The sequence below is a fragment of the Aureobasidium namibiae genome (assembly GCF_000721765.1).
Source record: "Aureobasidium namibiae CBS 147.97 unplaced genomic scaffold scaffold_2, whole genome shotgun sequence".
In the NCBI taxonomy this organism is placed as follows: Eukaryota; Fungi; Ascomycota; class Dothideomycetes; order Dothideales; family Saccotheciaceae; genus Aureobasidium; species Aureobasidium namibiae.
In genome coordinates, this window is record NW_013581207.1 from 616,008 (window position 1) to 640,549 (window position 24,542).

Sequence of the window (24,542 nt, forward strand, 5' to 3'; positions counted from 1 at the left end):
CGAGCATCAACGTTGATTTGGCACATGGAGTTGCGGCAATAACACAAGCTTCAATGGCTCTGCAGCGCCAGACCAGCAGTGGCACCAACAGCCAATCCAATCCAATCGCTCCTGCCGCCGCAATGTCAGGGGGTCCTACCGCTGCACGCCGTCCCTCGCTGGCCTCGTTCCCGTCGCGCAAGCAGTCTTCTTACGACGTTATGCCTTCTGCTACCTTTGGTCCGACAATACGGCCTTCGCTGTCACACGCTGCTCGCTCGCCCAGCATGCCCCGTCGCAAGCGAAAGCCGCGTCCTCAGTATCCTCAAGACTCTACCGAGCGCCATGTCGAGTACATTCTGGTCGCCTCATTCGACATTGACACGGGCTCCGTCATGGAGCATCAATATCCCACTCCAATCGGCGGCGACGAGCACATGTTGGCCGAACTCATGCTGCCCGACCAGACTCATTTGCGTAGCCAGGACTGGACCATCTTCTTCTTGCACAAGGACCAGTCCACAGAGGACGAATTGCAGCAGAGAAGAGACAGACGTAATCAACGGAGGGCAGAGAAGAAGAAAATGCGAGCCGAAGCCAGCTCTGACAACGCAAATACAGCCGAACCCGCCCTGGACAATGATTCCGACGACAATACAGAAGATGCCGAGTCCGAAGACGACGCTGTCAAGAGCACACAAGGCACTCCGCTGGTATACGTCCTCAATCTTGTCAACACCAAGCACGATGCCAACGTAAAGCGAGGTGCTATAGTAAAGGCCATGGCAATTTGCACAAGGCACTCGTTCTTGCACATATACAAGCCACTGCTTCTCCTAGCATTGGAGGACTACTTCCGCTCTCCCACAATCGAAACTCTGGCCTCTTTGTACGAATCTGTCAACGCCATGGACCTCTCACTTCTCCCACGATTATCATTCCAGGAACGGTACATTCTCCAAGCCTCTGATGTCAAAGATCTGTTCATCGAGAAGTTCGAGGCCATGGTCCATAGACGTGTCCAGGAGGACAAGGCCAAAGACCAGTCTGAAGACAAACAACTCCAACAGCAGCTGCCTCGTCAACGATATGGTTTGCCACGAGACACCCATGAGTACGATACCGTCGTGCATTACAACAAGATCCCGGTCCCCATCAAGATCCCCACTGCTTTGTCTCCCGAGACTGTCGGCGATTTTTCCATCATCAAACTTATCCAGACTTTCAGCACGCCTCACTCGGCCTCTCCTCAACCTTTTACTCAGCACCATCCTCATCTGACCACCTCTGGTCCTCTTACACATCCCATCATTGTTCTTCTTAATGCATTGCTGAGTCAAAAGCGCATCATCTTTATCGGTCATAACCTGCCTTCTTCAGAAGTCGCAGAAGCTGTGCTAGCTGCATGTTCTCTGGCCTCTGGTGGTTTCCTACGAGGCTTCACCCGTCACGCGTTCCCATATACCGATCTTACCAAGATCGACGACTTGCTCAAGGTACCAGGCTTCATTGCTGGTGTCACTAATCCTGCCTTTGCTACACATACCCAATGGTGGGATCTTATGTGCGATCTGCCAACGGGACGTATCAAGATCAGTCCAAAGATTGAGCAAGCTCCTTTGACCGAAGGTGTCCTGTTCTTCCAACAAAACGGACATGGAATGCCTCAACAGCACAATGCACCAGGACCCGTCTCATCAGCTGGCACAGCAACAGGTGCAGGCATGAGTGGCTTCCCGTCCATACCATCCGGAGCTGGAGACCCTACTGGCGATGTAGCGTTCATGTCTAGCGTTCTTGCCTCGATCGCCGAACGCCGTGGTGAAGGTGCCGTCCGTCTGAAGTTTCGTCTTTGGATCCTGAAGTTTATCCGCATAGCAGCATCTTTCGAAGAGCTGGTCTATGGTGCCTCGGCGATCTTTGCATACTACCCGCCCGGCTCGCCAGTCTCGCCAGCTACAGCCACCTTGGACTTCCCTTCGCCAATGACAGTGCTGGATGCTGCATTGGAGGATCCAGCTGTGGCAGGTCATGGCTACATATGGCCAACCCAAGAAGCCAAGATGCGCGAACTAGCCGCCAACGCCACTCGCATCGAAGGCTGGACCAAGACACGAAGCTACTACAATTTCATCCAAGACTTTAGCGTCATGTTCTCCCTCCGTCCAATCCAAGACCTCGATCTCCAGCATTTGCACGACAAACTCACAAAACTGCGTCTTGGCGGCGATGCCTCTGCAGCTGTCTACCTCGCCATCTGCGCCAGAGTAACTACATACGAGCAAATCAACCAATTGCTTTCGGTATTTGCATATGGCGGTCCAGCGGTGATGAACGATAGGCAAACGGGCATGTTTTATCTTGCTCTTGGACTTATGCATCCGAGACTTGATGTCAGAGAGACTGTTGCCGACCTGATTGATAAGATCAGGGTTCATGAGGCTGGTAGGCATTTTTGGGCTGCGCTGGGTAGGTTTGAGCAGGCGGCTTTTGATAGGGTTGTGCTTGCTAAGGCTGAGAGGGAGGACAGTGGGTTGTTGGTGTAGATGACGGTGCTTTTGGGCTTTGCATTTAGATACCATGGTTTGGAGTTTGAGAGCGTTAGGGAATATAGATTGGATAGAGTTAGACGTTAATGTGATGACTCTTTGGACTGCACCTTTCTGGAAATGTCTTCATGACTAACAGAATGGCGTGACAAGCAAGCATATTAGTCTCGAGTCAGTAGAGAAATGATTGTCGCATTCAAACGACTCTACGTCGGACTTATTGCTCCTTAGGGGCCCATATGCAAACGCCTCAACACCTCGCTGGACATGGTATCTCCATGCAACCGAATGATGACTCCGTGCTCGAGAAACCACGCAGATCCCGCTCTTGCTCCCAACACATTGACCCTTAAATGTGCCTATGCGTCACCTCTTTTGCTGCCTGGCCATCATAGCCGTCACCCCATTGGCCACGAATGCCGCGTAGCAGCGTCCACAGACATGAATCTCACACCATAAACAGGTCATAAAGTCGTCACCAGGAGGCTCGTATCCGTCGCAGATGGCACAAGCGACAGGGTGCTTGTAATTGGAGCCCATACGCTGCCAGATGTCATGTTCGCGATAGCATGTCTTTTGTGAAGTTCGTAGCGGAAGGGCATGTGCGACGTGCTCCTGAGGTGCGTCCTTGAAAGGATGGTTATGAGTGTGCGGTAATTTGGGCAGCGAAGCTGAATGATCAGGTGGGTGATTTGTCTTGTCTGACAATGGCAGAGCGGGCGAAATTTGAGCAAGTATAGAGTCTTTGGCGCCGGGATTTGCTTGGTCAACTGGCAGTGTCAAGGTCGCAGACCTTTGCTGAGTAGTGGCATGCTGTAAGGCGTGAGTCGAGCTGTGTGACAAAGAATGGAACGATTGCGTCACATACCACGAAGAGGCCAGCACCGGTCATCTTCTGTCTTTGCGCGGACGCCATGTAGAGATCAGGAGAGGGAGAGTGTGTAACGCGTAAGCCATATTTGGTAGGGCTGTCTTCAGTCAAGAATGGAGGAGTAGGCAGCTGGATCTGAGGTGTTTTTGATGGGCGATGTTGTACGGGGGTGCTCATGCCACTAGTTTCTTCGTCTGCCCCAAAGACAACGACTTCATTGGATGGAGGAGACACACGAGTAGCCGTTCTTGTTGAGCTAGCATCCGACTCGAAGCTGGTATCCTTGATGGGATCAAATCGACTCGAGTGTACAGAATCGCTGAGCGTTTTGACGGTTGACTGTGAGTCTGAGCGGCGAGCAAGAGATATCCTGGTATAATCTGCTTCTGACTCGGAGACTTCAATGGTCGTCGTATCTGCACTGGTCGAAGGCTGGGTGACGGTCAAGGTTCGCACGGTAGTGTTTGCAGATGGAGTGCGATTGCGCTTGAGAAGGTTCATGGACGACGAGCGAGGTCTCAATTTCTTGTGCGGTACCTCATTGACGCTTGAAGCAGCCTTGGAGGACATGCCACCCATGGCGGTCTTCTGCTGAGCAGTGGCAGGTTCTGACGCCGGAGTTGATTGACTTGATGTACCGCGTCGAAAGCTGCGATGGGTGAAGAGTGCGAAAGGCGCCATGTCGAAGTTGTGTAAGAGACAACACCAGCAGGAAGGAGTGGATTTGTAACTCCTTCTCTCTGGTACGAATTCACGTGGAGACCACGCAAGTCGTTTGCACAGCCAAGCTCATGATAGGGAAGGAGGTAGGAGATTTGGCTTGGATCGCATCATCGCCCTTGCATCCGATCTGAGACGAACGACGGCTGGCAAACAACCATTCACCAACACGAAAACACCTAAAGAACCGTGGAGGAGAGCGACAAAGGTTGAAACACGGACATAGTCATGGCCGGGCAGTCTGCAAACTGGTGGTCAGCCGTGCAAATTGTCGGCAGATATGCACAATGCAATGCTCCAGGAAGTCGCAGCTCCCCACTCTGATTGGCGCGCGGTACATACGGCATGTACCTCACTGTTAGGGCGCGGTCGACGACTTGTCAGCAACCAAGTCACCAAGTCCATGTTCAGCGACAATTGCGATACTAGATGACTTGAATTACGACACGACATGGATGACTTAGAAGAAACCAGGTCGTCGAGCAGCAGGTTGAGGCTCGGAGGTGGGGGCCTGTGAGACCATCTTGGGAGTCTCGATCACTGCTGCTTCTCGTGCTTCGGCCTGAGCTTCTTCTTTCTGCAGTGGTTCGCGCGGAGCCTTCTTCTTCCACAGCGTGTTGTCCGACTCGAGCTCTTGCATGACCTCTTCCCATTCTTGCTCTTTCTCGGGAACACCGGTGCCCAGAACGCGTTCCACGTCTACATCTTCCCCACGGTGTACGCGCTCAATCGTCTCTCGGAGAAGAGCAATTTTTGCTTCAGTCTTGCGTGTGAAACCCTGGCGTTCATTTCTCAGAGCAATCATCTGGATTGCGTTCGAGCCAATCAGGAGAGCGATGACGATGAAGAAAGTGGCAGGGTTCCAGTCCTTGGACTTCATGGCTCGAGCCTTCTCGCGCTCGGCGACAGAGACGGGGTCATCAGGTTTTCTGAAGGCTTTGGGAATGACGGATTGCCAGACCGAGGCGACTCGAGGTACCGAGGTGGGAGCTGAGGCATAGCGGATCGAGGAAGAGAACGGACGGCGACACAGCACCTGGCGTAGAGGGGCGACGACGACTCGCATGCTGGCGTTTGTATGGATACTGTCAAAGATCCTTGTTGCGCTGCAATTGTTCTTGACTTTGGCCGGCTCTGCGATTTCAACGCTCCGAGCACTTAGGGCATGGCTACACTCGGCACGTCCGGCCCGAAACGGTTGCTCCAGAGACAGGGCCGAAAAAGGCATGTTTCTTTAACGATTTGGAGAGTAATCAAGGCTGACTGACAGTTGCCGCTCGTGCTTTGGAAATACCGTGATGGCACGTTGGCAGTAACATGCAGCGACAATTCTTCCAAGAATGCCTCTTATGACAAACCGGGCCGAGGCGGTGCGCAAAGCAATAGCGACACCCTCTTCCTGTCCGCCGACCACCACCGCTACCCTACAGTCCCTGCTCGTCCCGACCCAAGATGCCCAACCGAAGCCTCCGAAAACACCGGCAAAGACAACAACCGTTCGCAAACCACCGCCGACAAGAGCAACTAGAGCAAAAGCTGCCCCGAGTGCTGCAGCTGATGCGACCCACATCTTGACTGTCCAAGAGCGATACAAACTGGCCACGGATGTTGTCAATGTCTCACTCAAAGTCTTGAACGATGCAACAAAGACGAGAACTCCTTCACCTTCGCAATCGCCCGGCAGCACCAAGCCCGCGTCGTCTGGTTTGAATACTGTCGCCGAATGCGCCCGCATCGCCTTCTCACATCTCCATTCCGTCCGCTCTTCGAATGACGAATCGCTACAACTGGAGATGGGCATGCTTGCCCTCTCCTCAAAGTTTGTCGCTCTCAAGATGGACACATTGGCAATGAAGGAGCTGCGCATACTCAAGACTTGCATACATCAAAGGTCTGAAGGTGTCAGTCCCGCACCTTCGTCAGAGAGGGAAACCCTCGCTACACTGTTGCATCTCGAATGTAACACGTCCGACGTCAAGGTCTTGTCGCTGGCAATCTCCTACCACATGAATGTCTTGCGACTGATTACGAATTCTGGACGGCCTGCCACTATCGAGGCCTCACTTGCTCATATGTTGCTTGAGAACCCGGTCTCTCCCGCCGCACTCATACTTCGATCCGTCGAGTTCTGCAAAGACCGGACAAAAGCCGCAAGACAATTGGACACCCTCTCAAAGCTCCTCCTTTCCATGTGTCCATCGCCTTCGTCTTCAGCGGACCGTACTTCAGCGCCGAAGACACACATCTCGCCCGACGTCGCATTCGGCCTTCAGACCACTGCGCTTCTTATCCAGACCAAATGGTGGCCTCTGGCTGGCCATACGCCAAACCTCCAGAAAGAGATCCATGAGCCACTTGCTCGATACATCGACGCCTACAGAAGGCGTGCTGGAGATCACGGACCCCAGGCTTACAAACAGGCCATCGATCGTGTTAGCACTCTTGTCGGACTGGACAAGCCCCAAAATACTGCCTCGAGCCTTCCTGTGGTTTTGTGTAAGTCATTGAGTGCGCTCGCCGAATCTTTTGGTATGCCAGATGAAGCCTTGCGCTATACCAAGGTCATGTCGTCAACGTCAGATGGTGCCTCAGGATCCCAAATGTCGTTGCACTGTACTATTCGGTCTATGGCGCTCTGCCTCGACCGTGATGATGGCCCAGATCTTGCGATTCTGCGTAGTCAAGTCTCATCTTGCAAATCTATGCTAGGGAGCAATATCATACTGCCTTCGTTGGCAGTGAATGAGATGCTGGTTGAGCTTGCCAAACTGCGTAAAACAACAACCAAGCTACTAACGCAGGAATCGAAAACAGAGCCCGGGTGCGTGTCAGACGAGCGTGGTCTTTTACTATGCACAATCAGTTTTGTCTGCACTGACATCCTGCTCTGGTGCTGGCAGCACGTCACGGATGGCGAGTCATCTGGAATTGTGGGATCAAGATTGGTTGTCTCTTTTGTCAGTTCCAGCATTTTCTCCTGCAGCTTAATGTTGGCTCCATCCGGCGATCACATTGAGACCATTCACAAAGCTCTTGAGACTTGCACTCGTCTGTTGGACGCAAGTCCGGGTTCTGAAGCAGAACATCTGGTGGTCAATATCTCCAACCTTCATTGGCGCTGTTTCCAGCTCTCAGCTTCCAACACGGAAGAATCGTCTCCACAAGCCATAAGGTGTCTAAAAGCATCGGTCGATATACTGCGTGATCGACCGTCTGTACAACAAGATGCAGGGTTCCTAGCATCAAAGTTAGAGAGGTTTGGCACCATCGCCAAATCGTGTTTGGTCTTTGCCGAGTCGATCCGCGTCCAGATTCGCTCTGGTGTCTTGAGCGAGATGGCGCAAACTGCAAAAGACAAGCCGCTTTCCATTGCCGTACAATCAAACCAAAAGGTTCAATTATTGAGGCGTAACCTTTACGAGTATCACGCCTCTGCGACCAAGGACACTGAAAGTGTGGCTTTCTTCGACGATGGCTCCTTGAGTCCATCAAAACGAGCGACTTTGCTCGAGGTGCAGCTAGCGTTCTTCGAAGAAGATTTGTTCAAGCCATCACATCGAAGGAGGGTAGCAGCAGACCTCCGGTTGTTGTGTACTAAACTTCTGGAGCTCTATACCGAAGATAGTCATCCACTCCGACGAGCCCGTGTGTGCACCCGGGTCCTTAGATATTCGAACGAGTTCCCAGGCTTGGTAGACGACAACACTGTGGAGACTATAATGGCTAGTAAAATAGTGGACAACTCACTCTTCCAGGACGATGGCCTGAGAACATTTGCGCCTTACCTGGACATAACTCTCTCACTGGCGCAAGCATTTAGCAAGAAGGAAGCTCTTGTCGGGGAGGTCACGATACTGATGCAGAGACTATCATCTTTGTTGAAGTCATCGGATTCATGGGAAGCCCTTCAGAAGGAAGTCGATGACGTGGATGCATTGATCTCAGAACTGATGTTCGTGGTTGCCTTCTTTGCTGTCAAGGGTCAGGACAATCCACGCCTCGAAGCACTCGAAACACTTTCGCAAATTCACCATCTCAGGCCCATCCCCGAACCATCATCAGTATTGACTACCTCAGCTCAACTCGCTGTGCAGTATCTACGTTTGGGTTACTCCTCGAAAGCATGTCGCGTTCTTGAAGGAGAGGTGCACCTCTTGGGTCAACCAAATGTTTCGTCTCTCGCGAAGCTTGAATGGCATCTTGCTCAGACAGAGGTTTGGACAACACTAGGACAAGCGAATCCTGCGGCCAAGTCGATGTCATCTGCGACCGAATGTATGCGCTCGTTCCCTACCGTGGATCATGCAACAAAATCTCATGCTCAAATTCTTCGAGCGCGGTTTGCCTTTGTGTGTTCGTTGTACTCGAGAAGCGTCGGACAAGTGAAGCAGGCCATGATTCACGCGAAACGATACGTGTTGTTGTGTCAACAAACGATGAGTTTCTTAGAAATCCAACACGCTCCCCAAAACAGTCCTACGACGACCTCACAAGAGGAGCTCGTCAATGCGGTCCACAAACTTGTTATTGCAGACGCCAACGAGGCCTCATCGCCCGCGCCAGAGCCTGGTACCAACGGCGGCGCTGCATGTTCTGCCATTTTGCCGGATCTGTTAAACAGCTTCTTGCATCTTGCAGAAACCTACGCACACCAAGGATTAAGTTCCGAGGCTTGCTACTATTTGGATCAGGCGGATGCTGTGGTTACTCGAGTGGGAGTGCCTGAGCTGCGTACCAAGATCTCGGTCCAGCGAGAAGCGCAGGCATACGTCGAGGGCATCGATACTAACAACTTTGTTGACGATGGCAGTCTTGCAGATTCGATCGATCTAGTGAAATTAGGAATCATACGGGGCGATGCTTTTGCAGTAGATCAAGAAACCTGGGAGCACGCTCAGCAGGAATACGAAAAGGCCGAGTTCATGGCTACTCGACTTGCAAGCAAGAGCTTCGTAGAGAAGTTAGAAGCCTCGAAAGCTCAACCCGACAAAATTGCCAGAACTACATCTGTCCGAAGTACCAAGCGAGTCGTGGCCAAAACGCCTGCATCCAAAGTGGTACCAATGAAGACGCCCAACGTCGCAAACACAAAGGCCAAAAGCACGACTGCAACTACTGTTTCAAATCAAGAAAACATACCCCTGTCAAGCCTGTGCGCAGCAGCACTGAGGCAACGTGGTCTTTTATTAGTCAATCAGGGCGAGACTGACCTGGGTCTAGAGCTCTTGGAGCGAGCCGACTCGATGAAGTCTGACTCGGCTCAAGAGATCTTGCAGCAAGTGGCGATGGCAGAAGGACTGCTCCGCAAATTCGGAGACGAACTGGCTCTGGACTTCACATTCAACGTTTTACCTGAGTCGACCATATCCTTTCCTGCACTGTCTTCTACTGCCAGCAAGAAGCCGTCGACGCAAACTTCGCTCTCGTCAACACCATTATCTCTTGCCAACGCTACCACGCCGAGGAAGGTTAGCAGACAAAAGCGTACTGATGATGAGTTTGCTCGCTTTCTCTGCGAAGCACAGGACCGTCTCGTTAACATCCAACGTCGATCCGCAAGCACTGCGGGTATGCCTGTCTTTCATCAGTTATGCGGATTGGGTTCGAAAGCTATGCTGCTTCTCTCCGCTCTCAATGCTAGCATGGCGCTTTCTGGGACATTGCATCCTACACGTGCAGCTTGCTCCATTGAGATGTCTCGCATCGAAGCCTTCTCTCGAGAGATGAGTACCGTAGAAGCTGAGAAAGAATACACCGGCCACAATCTCGATGTACAGATCGCAGTCCAGGACTCCCATGGCCATCTGTCGGCAGCAAGATTCCAGAGGGACTATGTTGATATTATTCCCAACAGTTGGACTACCGTGTCGTTGACACTGAGTGAAGACCACAATGAGCTATACATTGTGCGGTACCGAGCAAACCAAGCGCCCTTCTTGTTACGCTTGCCAATGACGCGTAACAAGATGCAGGATATCGAAGATGATGAGGAGTCGCCAACGTTTGACTATGAATCTGGAAAGGCCGAGCTGCAGGAGATCATTGAGCTCTCAAACTACAGCTGCAGTAAGCCTCCTAGCGCAATGACACAGGAAACCAAGCAGAGTTGGTGGGATGAGCGAGAAGCATTGGATCTTCGTATGCAAGAACTGATCGTCAATATTGAGAACATCTGGCTTGGTGGCTTTAAGGGCGTGCTATCTCAGCATCGCAAAGACTCAGCATTGTTGGCTCGTTTCAGAAAGTCATTAGACGGTATCCTCGACCGGCATCTCCCATCGAGGCAAGGCACGAAAAGCAAGATCAAGAAGCTCGTGCTTGACGCCAACATTGTTGAGTTGTTCATTGGCCTTGGAGACGATCATGATGGCGAAGTCGATATGGACGAGCAAGTACTCGACTTACTCTACTTTGTCATCGATGTCCTCCAATTCAATGGCGAACGCAATGCGTATGACGAAGTCGACTTCGATGTCATGGCAACCGAGACTATGGATGCTTTGAGGTCCTACCATGAAGCGGCAAATTCCAACGAAGCCGATCAGAATCATCTTATTCTCATATTGGACAGAAATCTGCACGCCTTCCCGTGGGAAAGTCTACCCTGTCTCCAGAACGTGAGTGTAAGTAGAGTCGGCAGTATGCTCACACTTCGAGAGCGTATTCTCGCTATGCGTCGCCAGATGAAGGATAGTACCGAGGAGAAATACTTTGTCGACAAGCAGTCTGGAGCCTTTATCCTCAACCCCTCAGGAGATCTGTCTAGGACGCAGACTACCATGTCGCCTTTGCTTGACTCGCTTGCAACATCGAAAACTTCGTCGTGGCAATCGACCATCAACAAGACCCCCTCAGAGAAAGACTTTGCGACCGCTCTATCCGACAAAAGTATGCTCCTGTACTTCGGTCACGGCAGCGGAAATCAATACATTCGCAACCGCACCATAAAGAAACTCGATAAGTGCGCCGAAGTAGTGTGGTTAATGGGCTGTTCTAGCGGCAGAGTTACTGAGCACGGTGATTACGAACCTACCAGCGTACCTCTCAGCTATCTCATCGCTGGCAGACGACTAGAGCACACCGATACAACAGAGGACGAGAGCAAGTATCGCAATGACAGTAGAGAAGGTCTTTGCATGGCTGTCGTCGCCACTCTTTGGGACGTCACTGACAAAGACATCGACCGCTTTGCTGTGGAAGTAGGTGAGCATTGGAGTCTATGGTCTTCTGCACCCGAACCTTCGCCCAGAGAATTAGCCCCTCCAAAGACACCGCGCAAGAGAGGGAGGTCTGTGCCAAAGACACCTTCCAAGACGCCTTCACGCACACCAGGAGGCAGAAGCAGAAGTCGCTTGGTCATGAGGGATGAAGAAACTACGCGAGCAAAAAGCTTGTCCGAGGCTGTAATGCTAGGTAGGGATGCTTGCAACTTGAGATATTTGAACGGCGCGGCAACGGTGGTGTATGGCATCCCTATATACCTTGGTAATTGATGGAGCATTAGCATTTGCATTTGCATGGAAGAGGCGTTTTTGGACAATGTAAATATAAAGGTTTACACGAAGCACATACGAGAATCGACTTTTGTTCATACCTTCAAAACATGTTTCATGACGACAGGCAAGAGAAACAAATTGTAAGTGATTTTTATTAACAGCTTACATGCCAGATTCACCATCCTTTTGTTGTTGCAGTCTTCTAGTTCTGAGGTGCCATGAAACCACCTTCATTGTCCTGGGCATGGACACCCTCGGAAGTAGCCTTGACGACCTCCTTCTCCATGGCCTCGAAGCCCCTGAGGGCCTCTCCATACTTCTCAAAGACACCCTCACGGTAGCCATCAGCGACTCTCTTGACAAAAGCATCCTCATCCCAACGCTCTTCAACGAGCTGCTCAAAGGTTTGCTTGCCACGGCGCTCGCATCCCCAGACGGCCTTGTAAGCACCGCCCAGAGCGCAAGCATTACCACCAATGTCGAGTTTGTAGATACCTTCGGCTCCACCCAAGACGTCACCAATGATGCGTGCGATGGCGGGGTTAGCAGAGCCACCTCCAACGAGGTATACGCGACGAGGTTGAGGTGGCAGCTTCTTGCCATTGATCTCGTGGCCGGATACCAGAGCTGCCGAACGCAGGCGCAGAGACAGCATCTGCGACTCTACGATACCACGAGCATCGGCATCTACGCTTTGCTCTGCAGAAGTCTGGTTGAGTTTGTTGGAAGAAGCATCGTACTCATAGCGCCATTGGCCAGCGCGAACATTGGGTACGATTTCAGGGCGAGGGAAGTAGAGGCCCATGCGCATTGGGTCGGAGGAAGATCTTTGGTCCATGGGAGGGGTGGATAGGGCAACTTCGTTGAACTTGTCCCAGGAGCGGTCGGTCTTGTTGCCGTTGATTGCGTCGCGGATGTGCTCGCGGGCGAGACCGCCGTTCTTGTAGCAGAGCATGAACATGTATAGGCCGGCGGTCGTGGGGTGGTTCATGAAGTGGTATGCGGGGTCGGGCTTGTATTGCGGTGTGCTCATGAGGAAGGTGGTTGATGTGCCGAGAGAGACCATGGCGTCTGAGGCCTGGAGAGGGAGAGCGAGGATGGTTGCAGGGTTGTCTCCTGTCATTGGGACGATATTGCAGTCCTGAGCAAAGCCATAGCGTTGCACGAAGTACTTGCTGATGTGGCCGAAGCTGGCACCGCCGTCTTCAGGTACGTGACCGAGTTTCTGCTTGAGCTCAGCGGCACCTTCTGTGCTGCCTGCTGCTAGGGCGAGCAGCTTCTCGTTCCACTTGCCCTCCTTGATGTGCCACAAGTTCATACCAGTAACATCACTGATATCAATAGGAGCGAACTTGCCGAGGAAGACAGAGGCCAGGAATGACGAGACCAGAGAGATGCGGGAAGTCTCCTTGTAGTGGTCTGGGTACTTGGACTTGAATCGCATAATCTGAGGGCCACTGAAACGGTGATGAGCTCCGCTGCCAGTTGCCTCTGCCAGAGTTTCCGGGCTTCCGAGCTCGGCGTCAAACTTGTCACATTGCTTCTGTGTTGAGTGATCCTGCCAGTTGGGACTGTCAGGGTGACTGAAAGCACCTTTGCGCTCATCCTTGTGGGCACTGGGCTCCAATTGCTCGACCAACGACTTCTTTGCGTCCAGGCTTGAGAGCAAACTCTCGGCTTGTTGACTCCAGAAAACAGTTCCGTGCTGCATGCCGGCTCCAGAGACACCCTTTACTCGCGAGAAATCAAGACCATCCTCTCGTAGTCTTGAAAGCACCAGATCTACGGCCTCAAGCCACATGCCTACAGGCGCATAGATCTCGCCTTCTGAAGGATTTGTCAAGACACCCTTCTCAATGCCGTACTTTTCGCCAAAGTCGGCGTCAAAGTCAACCTTGGCCTCATGTTGATGCTTGAGTTGTGAGTCCACAACAACGCCTGTAGTTTTCAGAGTCAATTGACACGTCACAGGTACTCAAAGGGTCATATCTCCCAACCTTTCAGCTGCTGTGTGGAAAGGTCGAAGCCCTAGCATTGAATGTCAGCAAACGGTCGAGCTTCGTCTTTGCTCCATCTCATACCATATACAAAGGTCCTGATGCTGCCATGATGATTGATATGAAAAAAGTAAATTGAGTAAAACTATCGACTTCCGCCGCTGAAGAAGTCTTCTTATTCAAAGATCCACAAAGATAAGTCAGCACAGGCAATGACTTCAACCAGACCCTTCCGGTGCGACTTCTGGGGCGGGTAAATGTGATGGATAAATTCGGCTCTCGTGTAGAACCAGCACAACTTTAGCCCTTATGGCAATTGTTCAATCTGCCTTTCAACCTCAGCTTCTGGCGCTTCTCTCTCCTGCCTGAATTGCACAAACATATAATCTCCTTTACTGCTCTGTTCTGCTTGTTGAGAGCAATTATCTAAAATGCGGCGACTTGTTGAATCGCAATGACGTAGCTGCGATCGTCGCGTCTCATGTTCTTTGACCAAGAGAGACACCGTCACCGCGAAGAAGGCACCGACGACAAAGTACGAGTAAACTGCAGTTTCTGTTTGTCAAACCTCAAGCAGATGAGCTCTTCTTTCAACTACAAGGCAGCCGTCTAGACTAAATCCTTCTGAGACGACAAAGGTGTAGCTTCCCACGTTGGCCATTTTGGCTCAGCGGTGTTGCCTGGCAAGAGGTATAAGTACATGTGCAGCGTGTTTCCCAAATGACATTCTCCATCCGCTCTGAGATTCTGGACTCAACCTCCAGTCTCCTCTCATCCTCCTCATCACTCTCTTCATTCATCTTCTACCCATCTTGTGCCTTGCTTCAATCGCCCATCATGGCTTCTCGTGTGCTTCGCGATGTCACCAACTACAAGCGGTCTCAACTGGCTGATCGTCGTACCGCTTTCGAAGAACGCAAGACTGAGCTTCTCGCCCAAACTCAGAACAGCGACAACCCCATCCTAACGCTCATCGAGGGCTTGGAGAAACTCGGCCTCAAGTCTACCACTGCGCAGACTTCAACTGGCGGATTCTCTCTCTCCAACGCCAGTCAGATGCTCACCCAATCTACCTTCGATGCTTCCATCCCTGTGGCTCTTCCTTCAGCTTGGCAGGCCGATCTTGAGCGCCTCCTGACCATCCAGTCCAACAAGTTCGCCTATACTGATCTCTTCTCTCGCCTCGCCACAGAATGGGTCGACAAGCCTAATGATGCCAATCTTCTTCTCGACACCCCTTCCAAAGGCGACAGCACTTCGGAGTCCTCGGACACCGACAGCTTCGAGTCGGTCAAGGTTGGTCGCGGAGAGATGTATCGCCAGCGCCAGCAGTGGGACTCGTTTGTCTTCACTGAGCGTCAGACAGACACGGCTGCCATTGAAGCCTACCTCACCAACCTCTTCGTTGAGCCTCAGCAGAAGAAGAAAGTTCGCGAGACTCCATTCGAGCAACTTCAGAAGGCCTTCAAGGAGTGGACCGTCAAAGACTCTACTTGCTCCACCTCCGATGTTGAGCTAGCTATCAAAGCTGTGCTCAAGGCCGATCTGCTCAGTGGCCGCAAGAGAGATGAGCTGATCGCACTTGCCAGTGCTGGTAAAGGTGTGCTTGCAGAGGTCGCCGACGTCATCAACATGGAGATTGCGCACTTGGATGATTGGTCGTGGAAGCCATCCCCAATCCCTGCTCAAATGAGAAAGCAGCTGAACGGAAAGTACAGGGTCTACATGGATCCCGAAATCCACCAAGCTCTTCTCCTACAGTACGTTGGCATTCGCTTTGCAGTGTCTACCAAAGCCAACTTCATATCTTTCCTTCGCTCCAAAGCATGGCCAAAGTCAGCCCACAACTCAATGTCCTCCAAAGACCATGCACGTTTTGCCTTCTATGTCGGCGAGAGAAAGGCCAGGTTCCAGAACTCAGTCTTGCATACCCGTCGAGAGCAGTTCAAGGACGACTTCTTTCTGACCCAGCTCCCCGACAAGCTTGAAGAAGGTTGCCGTGACTACAATAACTCTGACGACTCGGACAACGAAGACTCTGACAAGAAATCGCCCCTTGAGGTGAAGCAAACTCTTCTCCGTTTGGCCACTACCGAGCTCATGGTCCAGCGAAAGATCTACGGGAGTTTCACCCTTTGTCAGACTGACTTCAAATGGTTTGGTCCCAGCCTTCCACACAGTACCATCTTCGCTGTTTTGAAGTTCTTGGGTATTGAGGACTCGTACATCGAGTTCTTCAAGAAATACCTCTCCATGTCTCTCATATTCCCTCAGGACGGTCCAAACTCCGAGCCTCGTACACGTCTTTGTGGTGTGCCTATCAGCCAGACACTCAGCGACGTGTTCGGTGAGACGATTCTCGCATGTCTCGACTTCGCAGTGAGCAAGGCAACCAAGGGTCGATGCCAGCTCTACCGCTTCCACGACGATGTCTGGTTCTGGGGCCAGAAGGCAGACTGTGAGGTGGCTTGGGAAGCTATCAAGAAGTTCACGGATGTCATGGGTCTAGCACTGAATGATGAAAAGACTGGCTCAATTCATGTGAGCGATAAGGGCGAGAAGCCCTCAAGCATCCTCCCCATGGGCGCTGTGAGATGGGGCTTCCTGGTCCTGGATCCTGTCAAGGGACGCTGGGTCGTTGACATGGCCAATGTCGACGAGCACATTGCTGAAATGCGCCTTCAGTTTGCTCAGTGTCGTTCGGTGTTCTCCTACGTCCAGGCTTGGAACAGTTACATGGGCAGATTCCTGGGTAACAACTTTGGTCATCCCGCCAACTGCCTTGGTATCGACCATCTTGACATGGTCTTTGCCACCTTCAAGTACATTCAGAAGAAGCTCTTTGTGGACGACAACAACAGCACTGGCTGCGAGGACGTCACCTCCTACCTCAAGTCCATTATTGGAGAGCGTTTCAGTACCAAAGACGTCGCCAATGCCTTCTTGTATTGGCCTGTTGAGCTCGGCGGTCTGGAGCTGCGCAACCCTTTTATACCCTTGATGACTGCTCGTAAGTCTTTTGAGGAGTTGCCGGATGACATTCTCGAGGCCGTATGGGAAGAAGATGAGGAGCAGTACGATGATTACAAATCAGCCTTTGAGAAGGACAGCAGCAAGCACCGTGTCGACGTGCCCTCAAACTGTGATCCTGAGAAGTTCTTCTCTCTCGAGGACTTTGTTCGATTCCGAGAGGAAACCTCCCCATACCTCAGGGGTGCCTACGAACAGCTCTTGGAGTCACCTAGAGTCGAAGGACTGGAGTGCACACGCTTCGTCAAGTATGCCTTGGACACCATTCCGATTGAGTACCGCAGCTCTAAGCACATCAAGACCTCGTACAGCGAGATGGACGTCTACTGGCGCTGGACTGTCCACCTGTACGCTGCCGAAGCCATGGAGAGATTTGGAGGACTGGGTCTGGGCGAGAAAGAGATGTTGCCAGTCGAGCTCGTCAACCTCCTTAGAAGTGAGAGAGTGCGCTGGCAGGGATGATCGACGATCATCCAATCGTACGAGAGATTGCATTCGTGTGAATAGCACCGTGAGAAGCGCAAAGCAGCGCCATGACAAGCAACAAATAACGACAGCATGAATATAACGAAAGCATAGATCAATGAAGGCATCCGTAGCATTACTAGATAACAGCTTCCAAAAGCATCAATGAGAAACTCTATCATATACGTTCTTGTGCATGTGCATCACACTTTCTGTGATGAAGTCCTTGACAGTTTGAATAGAACGTTCGAGATGATAAGCTTCTATCTCTGCATGGATGCGAATTGTCCGAACTTTCTACCACATCTCCATGCACCGGTTCAGAGTACAAGTCTAAAACATAGCCTTCTCATCCGACAAGAGATTCTTCCTAATCTGTTGAATCTGCTCATCACTCAAACCAACCACATCCCTCACATACCCCTCCGCACCACCATAAACCCGCTGCATCATCTCAATCGTCGCCGCCATCTTTTCCGGCTGCGAAGAAATCATATTCTGCACTCCCTCCTCATTACCCTCTAACGCAGGATTCTTGAGCAAGCGTTCTGTAAACAGAGGTTTCAAGTGCTGTAGCCCTTTGTCGGTGAGAGAGTATTCGTTTGCTACTGTTGAGGGAGGAACAGAGCAGAGGAGGTAGAGGAGAGCGACGATGACGCCTGTGCGGTCTTTGCCTGCTGTGCAGTGGATTATACAGGGTGAAGGGGAGGGTTGAGCTAAGTGTGAGAGGATGGTTTTGTAGGCGTGAGGGCCGTTGGCCATGATGTCTGCGTATGCTTTTACGAAGCCCTGGTGCTCTCTTCGTCAGCTTTGACTCTCCATGAACAAGGCAACGTAAGGCAAGGAAAGGGAAAGGAGCAATACACACTTCACTCCCACTCTTCGCATAATTCTGAAACCTAATCGCGACTTGCTCAGGCCCATAATCGGTATTCCTAAACACCGGACACCAAATCCTCTCAATCTCATCTCCAGGAAGATCCTCTGTATCTTCACCGCCTTCAGGTCGTGTGGTAAACACTTCCTTCTCAACAGCAACGCCAGCCCATTCTGGTCCTTGTTTGGAGATTTCGGGTATACTGCGTAGATCAAACACTTTTTTCACTCCGAGCTCTTTTAGATTTGCGAGGCCCGAGGGCTGGACTTTGCTGGGGTCGGCGCAGCGGTAGACGAGGTGGTTGCGAATGGACTGGGGAGAGGAGGAGGTGGTGGTGGTGTAACCGCCAATGTCGCGGAAGTTGGCGATGCCGTCGATGTTTACGAATGGAGGGGGGAGCTCAGGGGTTTTGTCGAAGAGTTCGGCCATGGTTGTTGCTATTTGTCGTCACGAGGATGTATGTCAATGTGACGAGGTACATGTGGCATTCACGAGAACGAGCACCTGCATGGTTGACGACGCCAAGAATCACATGCTCCTGCTGTATAGCCAAGTGGGAAGGCACGAGAGCCGTCTGTTTGCCGAACAAAACAGTGCCTATCGTATCGAGTGCTTTTGAAGATAGTATTACAGACTAAAGGTAGGCCTTGTTTGAATACAGCAATATCAGGGGGAATACTTTGCGCAACCAACAGAGAGAAAGAACAACGAAACAAAAAAAGCTGGGCTCATCCCGCGAGCCCTCTGAGCAAAAGCCTCTGGGCTAGACTGACACTTGACATGATACACTTTTGATGATTGCCTTAGGCGGCGCCGGCCTCGGTCGACTCGGTGTCGTTGACACTCAGCGCGCTCTGCTCTCTGTGCATGCGTGCCTCGATCTCGCGCAACTGGCTCTCTCTGGCCAACAGCTCCTGTCGCTTCTCGTTGATCTCGCGCTGCACCTTGAGTTCGATTTCCTTGAGCTTCTCCTCTTCGCGACGCAGCTGCTCCTCCTTAAGGCGGACTGATTGTGATGCCAGGTCTTCCGGAGCGAGTGAGTGATCGCTGCCGATTCCGTTAGTTCCTGCTGATAACAATGCAATGTCCTGGGTCACATACGCAGTGGCTCCACCTTCGACGCTCTTGCTGAGCTTCTCTGTGCGGTAGTTTTCGTAGAGGAAGTCGTGTGTAATCTCTTTCAGGTCGGCCAAATGGCTGTGAAGCAGGGCACTCCTAATGGCCAGGAAGTCGCTGTGGCGCGGGTTGTCCACCTCGACCAGTCCCCAAGGGTATTGGCGAGCTCTGACGACACGACCCCCGATCTCGACTGTGTCCTCCGATCCGACGATAGCGAACGGCATGAGTCCACGGAGCTCGGCGTTCTCCTCGACGGTATCTTCATCATCCTCCTCAATGTCGTAAGGGAAGTTGTAGACGGGAATGCGGTAGTGCTCAATGTCCTCCATGACAAGCTTCTTGGTCTCGGCGAGCTCGGCGGGGGTCAGGGAGTCGGCCTTTCCAATGACAGGGATAACGTTGACGCGAGGTGACAGACGCTTCATGAGTTCAATGTCTAGTTCACGGAGACTGGTAGCAATGTGTCAGAAGCAACCAACGAGGCAAGTAGGGGTACGGATGAGCATACCCGTGACCGGTAGGTGTGATGAAGTAGAGCAGGACGTGAACACGGTTGTCGCGGAATCGGGGATTACGCTTGATACGAGATTCTTCAGCGAGAATATCGTCGTATTGGCGCTCGAGGTAGCCGACGATTTCGCCAAAGCTGAAGATGCGTGTCAGCTAAAGCCATTGTTCCATCAAAGACGAGGGCTAAGCACCTTGATTCATTGTCGACTTGGTCACCGAATCCAGGGGTGTCGACAACAGTCAGCGAGATACGGGTACCCTCCTCGTCGAGTTCGAGCTCTGCAGACGACTATGAGCACAATGGTAGTGGCGGCGGCGGGGCTAATGATATCGTACCAACGGTAACGGGCTTTATTTGGACACCGCCTTCAATGTGTGCGTTGACGGGGTCATCTTGCTCGACACCAGAGAGGACACTCTTGCCGCAGAGCGTGTTGACGAAAGTGGTGCGACCTTGGCGCAATTGGTTAGTCGATGGAGCTGTTGGGCGATTGTTCTCGAGTGAGCTCACCAGTGCCGGATGCACCGCAGACCATGATGCAGAACTGGATGCCCTTCTTGACATTCTTCTTGCGCCTGATCTGTGGCTGTGTCAGTGGCCGCCATTAGACAGATCGGAGACAGCGACGTTGGGCTGGGAGCGCACGTACGTAGGAAGACATTGTGTGCTGAAGGTGGAAGATGCGAAACGACTAGTTGGCGGATAACAACTACAATGAACGAGTGTGGTGAAGGCGACGTATTTGGATGAGAAGAGCAATTGCTGTCGGGGTTGCTGCTTGTCGGTATGGGGGAGGTGCAGCCAGCAAAGGGGGAGACCCTTGGTTTTGGGCCCGTGCTCCTTCCGCAAATCCATGAACCTCGTTCCGCCAAGATCATGGGGCATAACATTTACATTGCATTGCATTCGTCTGTCTTACTATCCCTGCTCATCACCTTCATCTGGTTCCCGTTTCCTGTCACTTCTTCTGCTTGTCCTGCTTCTCATCTCGCCCACGCTTGGTGTACAGATCCTCGCTGCCGTCGTTTAGTACATATCGTCGAAGCAGTGGGGAAGCTACTACTCACGTCTTCTGGCCCTTGGTAATCTGCTTGCCTTCCAGTCGTTCAAGGGACTCTTCGATCAGTCCAATGTGGCCCCGTAAAGTTCCTTCGAGCTCGTCCATTCGTGCTTCGTGCTCTTCGAGATTGTAGATGTGATGGCTTCGAAGATGATAAGTGGCTCCGCCAATAGCGAACAAGTTGGCAAGTCCCATGAGGAAGGTGGGCGAACGGAGTGACATATTGAATAGCTTGATTGTATGGCTGAATTTGGTGTTTCAGAGGAAGTGTTTTATGAGAAGAACTGATTAGACGGACTGAGTGCATTTCAATAGGTATTGAAGAAACACCATCTCCTTGATGACGTATACGAATTCCAGCATTCGAGTGTCTTATGCTCTTCACCATAGCTTTCCACTGATGTCAAGGAGCTCGAGAGTTTTCCAGCAATCTCTCGCGAGCTGATGGAGAGCGGTTATATTGGATTAGAGCTCATATTCTATGTATTGTTCTGGAGTGCTCACCAAATGGACTCCCACGCGGCCAAGAATCATGACGGCAACGCGTTTCCCTTCGCGTCCACTTTCGAAAAAACATTCAACATTGTGCACGCATTCTTACGATCTGTATCGCCAGCTGCTCTCCTGAAGTTACGAACATAGTCTTCTCCCGTCCACATACATCCTCTTCGTCCTGCTACGCTCCTGGTTGCCCTTCCAATCGTTGCCACTTTGCGCGTGACGCGAGACGCTCACGCACATGGACTGAAGAGTAGTGCTTTAGACAAGGCTGACATGTCTTCGCCAAACTTGCTCGAGTCTTCGCCAGTGTCTTTGAGCTCACAGCGCCGCCGTAAATCTGCATTCACATACCGCCAACTGGCTCAACTCGCAACCTCTACTACATCATGTCCGCTGCGAGTCATCGCTCACATCGACCTCGATGCGTTTTACGCCCAATGCGAAATGGTTCGTTTGGACATACCACCGGATAAGCCGCTCGCCGTTCAACAGTGGCAGGGGCTCATCGCGATCAACTATCCCGCACGCGCTTTCGGCCTGAATCGACATGTCACTATCACCGAGGCAATTAAGCAGTGCCCGGATTTGATCATGCAACACGTTGCTACTTGGAAAGAGGGAGATGAGAAATGGGCATATCATGAAGATTCGTTCAAGAACATGGCTACACACAAGGTCAGTCTTGACCCTTACAGGCTCGAGAGCAGGAGGATTTTGGCTACAATCAAGGAACATTTGCCGGCCGCTCCTATCTCCAAGGTCGAGAAGGCCAGCATTGACGAGGTCTTCCTGGACTTGTCGACCCACGTACATGGTATCATGCTGGAGAGGTTTCCGGAGTTGAAGGGCCCTCCACCTTACGATGATCCTACGGAACAACTGCCTCGTCCTCCCACTACTGCTTTGGAATGGCAAACCGATGCCCTGGTCGATTTGGACTCCACCGAAACTGAGGATGATGATCCGGACTGGGACGATGTCGCCATGGTCATTGCCTCAGAGATAGTACGAAGTGTCCGAGCCAAAATCTTTGAGGCTCTGAAATACACATGTTCCGCCGGAGTCGCGCGGAACAAGATGCTTGCGAAACTTGGATCTGCTCACAAAAAGCCTAACCAACAAACCATAATTCGCAATCGGGCTGTGCATCACTTCTTGAGCGACTTCAAATTCACCAAAATACGGAATCTCGGTGGTAAACTTGGAGATGAAATTGTCGCAGCTTTTAGCACTGACACGGTCAAAGACTTACTTGAGGTGCCTGTCGAACAGCTCAAGAAAAAGATAGGCGATGACACTGGCACATGGCTTTACAACATTATCCGTGGCGAGGATCATAGTGAAGTCAATCCTCGAACACAGATCAAATCGATGCTCAGTGCAAAGTCGTTTCGACCTTCTATCAACACGCTTGACACAGCTGTGAGATGGATTCGCATCTTTGTTGCGGACATATTCTCTCGACTAGTGGAAGAGGGTGTTCTAGAGAACAAGAGACGACCAAAGACACTCAACCTGTATCACAGACAAGGTGCGCAGACCAGGAGTAAATCGGCTTCTATACCTATGGGGAGGGCAATGGACGAGACCCTGCTGTTTGACATTGCCAAAGGACTACTCGCTCAGGTCGTTTCAGAGGGCCGAGCATGGCCGTGTGCAAACCTATCACTCAGCGTCAGCGGTTTTGAAGAAGGTGTGACCGGCAACAAAGGTATTGGTGGGTTCCTGCTCAGGGGAGACGAAGCGAAAGCGATATCAGCTGCCGTCAGAGAACCATCAGAAGTACGCAATCCGGAGACACCTCCACCAAGCAAACGCAGGCGGGTCGAGGAAAGCGGTATACAGAGATTCTTCGGAGCTAGGCAAGAAAGCTCGGGTGGTAATTCCGAAAGAGAAGAACAACAAGACTTTCACATGAAAGATGAGATCAGAGAGGCTCATAGTCCCTTCGATGTCCCTCCTTCTGCGCAATTGGCATCGGACGATACGCCGAAAGCACATGCAGAAATGCAAAGCGGGCATTCGGATGATGACCCTAGTCGATATACATGCTCTCGGTGTAACAGCACTTTACTGGTCACTGAACAAGGCGAACATGATGATTGGCACTTCGCCAAGGACCTGGCGGCTGACCTCGCAGCAGAGGAACGAACGAATACAGCAGCGCGGGAACAGAGTCGGCCAGCAAGTATAAGTTTGAGTACTCAACCCAAGGGGAAAGGGCGAGGGCGACCTCCAAATGTTGTAAAGGCAGAGAAAGGGCAGAAGAAGTTGCAGTTCGGTTAACATCAAGGATTCGAGGTCTAGAATAGTGTCTCTCGGATTCATCATCCTCTTGGTATCCAGCTCCCAGGTTGCCGGAACTCAAAATATCATCAGACACGTTCTGACAACGTGCTCGTCGTTGTCGCACTGCAGTGACTCCACTCGTTGATGCGATTGGACTTGCAATTAACATGGTCGAGGTGGATCGGAAACGAGAGAACCACAACCATCGCGAGCCTTAACTACGTCATTTTTTTCCCAGTCGACGCGTTCATGCAGAGCATTTAGCGAGAAACGACTCACAGCCTCTTATCAATATCACGCATCTGTTATTGTTCCTTTGTACCGTCAGACGAGATTACTGTGGACAATAGCTTGATCACAGATTTTTTCTTTTGACGTGCTCGCTTCCATGAAATTGGCTGTTGACAAGGAGCGTCAACAAAAAAACGACTTCGGTACAAAATTTCGAGAGTGACGTTGTTCTAAAGGAGATTTATGTTTTCCGGACGAAAATAGGAGTAAAATCTGGATGCCGATAGAGTTGCAGAGGAAAGAAAAGCTTTCGAGGATGAACCTCCGTGAGAGTTCACGCCGACGGTTTCTCGTGCAGAAATGTTTGTCCAAGATTTCCAACATCACTCTGAGCTGCTCGACTTGCTCTCGACTCTGGATGACACCCAACTCGATGTTGCGAATCCGGCAACTGCTTGGATCGAAGATGTCCGAGCCCCATGATGGATGAGGAGCTGTTTCATGCAGCGCGGATCGTTAACAATATGCACTGACGACATCAGCTTGAGCCGCAGCCAGCGGCCAGGAATCGTTGAATCGACATCTCAACTCTCAGGCCCGTATTACTGAAACGCGCTCTCTGCCCTCAAGCGCCGTGGGTCGTCCCATGCCAATCGAGCTACGAATAACACTATGTACAGGGTTTCTCAGCCCTGTCGTTTGGCACGGGACGGGATGCACCCAGATCTGACCCGTCCTTCTCCTTGAGCAATGACCTTTGGAGCATTCACCCTCCTGTCCTCGCAACGTCATACTGCTTGAGGAGCGGGATGCCACCTGCACAGGACATCGTCACAAAAATCTCATC

At 51.6% G+C, this 24,542-nt stretch overlaps 10 protein-coding genes across 10 annotated transcripts; 4 read left to right on the plus strand and 6 right to left on the minus strand.

Moving 5' to 3' along the window:
• Window positions 1–200: 200 nt before the first annotated feature.
• M436DRAFT_37748 (spindle pole body interacting protein) lies at window positions 201–2,525 on the plus strand (the record flags this gene model as incomplete). Its single annotated transcript, XM_013575239.1, has 1 exon — window positions 201–2,525. The coding sequence occupies one exon, from the start codon at window positions 201–203 to the stop codon at window positions 2,523–2,525; it is 2,325 nt and encodes a 774-aa protein (XP_013430693.1).
• A 369-nt stretch (window positions 2,526–2,894) lies between these two features.
• M436DRAFT_69557 (uncharacterized protein) lies at window positions 2,895–4,080 on the minus strand (the record flags this gene model as incomplete). Its single annotated transcript, XM_013575706.1, has 2 exons — window positions 2,895–3,341; window positions 3,397–4,080. 2 exons carry the CDS (start codon window positions 4,078–4,080, stop codon window positions 2,895–2,897), a joined length of 1,131 nt encoding a protein of 376 aa, XP_013431160.1.
• Window positions 4,081–4,717: 637 nt separating this feature from the next.
• Window positions 4,718–5,098, minus strand: M436DRAFT_32805 (uncharacterized protein; the record flags this gene model as incomplete). Its single annotated transcript, XM_013575131.1, has 1 exon — window positions 4,718–5,098. A coding segment is annotated over one exon (381 nt), but the record flags the coding sequence as incomplete, so codon positions are not given.
• A 5,161-nt stretch (window positions 5,099–10,259) lies between these two features.
• M436DRAFT_38376 (putative Separin) lies at window positions 10,260–11,612 on the plus strand (the record flags this gene model as incomplete). Its single annotated transcript, XM_013575348.1, has 2 exons — window positions 10,260–11,407; window positions 11,483–11,612. The coding sequence occupies 2 exons, from the start codon at window positions 10,260–10,262 to the stop codon at window positions 11,610–11,612; spliced, it is 1,278 nt and encodes a 425-aa protein (XP_013430802.1).
• A 205-nt stretch (window positions 11,613–11,817) lies between these two features.
• M436DRAFT_38150 (putative D-Xylulose kinase) lies at window positions 11,818–13,723 on the minus strand (the record flags this gene model as incomplete). The annotated part of the gene is made up of 3 exons (XM_013575305.1): window positions 11,818–13,553; window positions 13,613–13,643; window positions 13,697–13,723. 3 exons carry the CDS (start codon window positions 13,721–13,723, stop codon window positions 11,818–11,820), a joined length of 1,794 nt encoding a protein of 597 aa, XP_013430759.1.
• A 726-nt stretch (window positions 13,724–14,449) lies between these two features.
• On the plus strand, window positions 14,450–17,104 carry M436DRAFT_60418 (uncharacterized protein; the record flags this gene model as incomplete). The annotated part of the gene is made up of 1 exon (XM_013575554.1): window positions 14,450–17,104. The coding sequence occupies one exon, from the start codon at window positions 14,450–14,452 to the stop codon at window positions 17,102–17,104; it is 2,655 nt and encodes an 884-aa protein (XP_013431008.1).
• Window positions 17,105–17,440: 336 nt separating this feature from the next.
• Window positions 17,441–18,413, minus strand: M436DRAFT_60419 (tyrosine/serine phosphatase-like protein; the record flags this gene model as incomplete). Its single annotated transcript, XM_013575555.1, has 2 exons — window positions 17,441–17,896; window positions 17,976–18,413. The coding sequence occupies 2 exons, from the start codon at window positions 18,411–18,413 to the stop codon at window positions 17,441–17,443; spliced, it is 894 nt and encodes a 297-aa protein (XP_013431009.1).
• Window positions 18,414–18,787: 374 nt separating this feature from the next.
• On the minus strand, window positions 18,788–20,275 carry M436DRAFT_78345 (Septin; the record flags this gene model as incomplete). The annotated part of the gene is made up of 7 exons (XM_013575868.1): window positions 18,788–19,031; window positions 19,086–19,553; window positions 19,612–19,749; window positions 19,805–19,892; window positions 19,950–20,066; window positions 20,125–20,194; window positions 20,264–20,275. 7 exons carry the CDS (start codon window positions 20,273–20,275, stop codon window positions 18,788–18,790), a joined length of 1,137 nt encoding a protein of 378 aa, XP_013431322.1.
• A 297-nt stretch (window positions 20,276–20,572) lies between these two features.
• M436DRAFT_78346 (uncharacterized protein) lies at window positions 20,573–20,896 on the minus strand (the record flags this gene model as incomplete). The annotated part of the gene is made up of 2 exons (XM_013575869.1): window positions 20,573–20,630; window positions 20,682–20,896. 2 exons carry the CDS (start codon window positions 20,894–20,896, stop codon window positions 20,573–20,575), a joined length of 273 nt encoding a protein of 90 aa, XP_013431323.1.
• A 552-nt stretch (window positions 20,897–21,448) lies between these two features.
• M436DRAFT_78347 (sister chromatid cohesion protein Eso1) lies at window positions 21,449–23,461 on the plus strand (the record flags this gene model as incomplete). Its single annotated transcript, XM_013575870.1, has 1 exon — window positions 21,449–23,461. The coding sequence occupies one exon, from the start codon at window positions 21,449–21,451 to the stop codon at window positions 23,459–23,461; it is 2,013 nt and encodes a 670-aa protein (XP_013431324.1).
• Window positions 23,462–24,542: the final 1,081 nt, after the last annotated feature.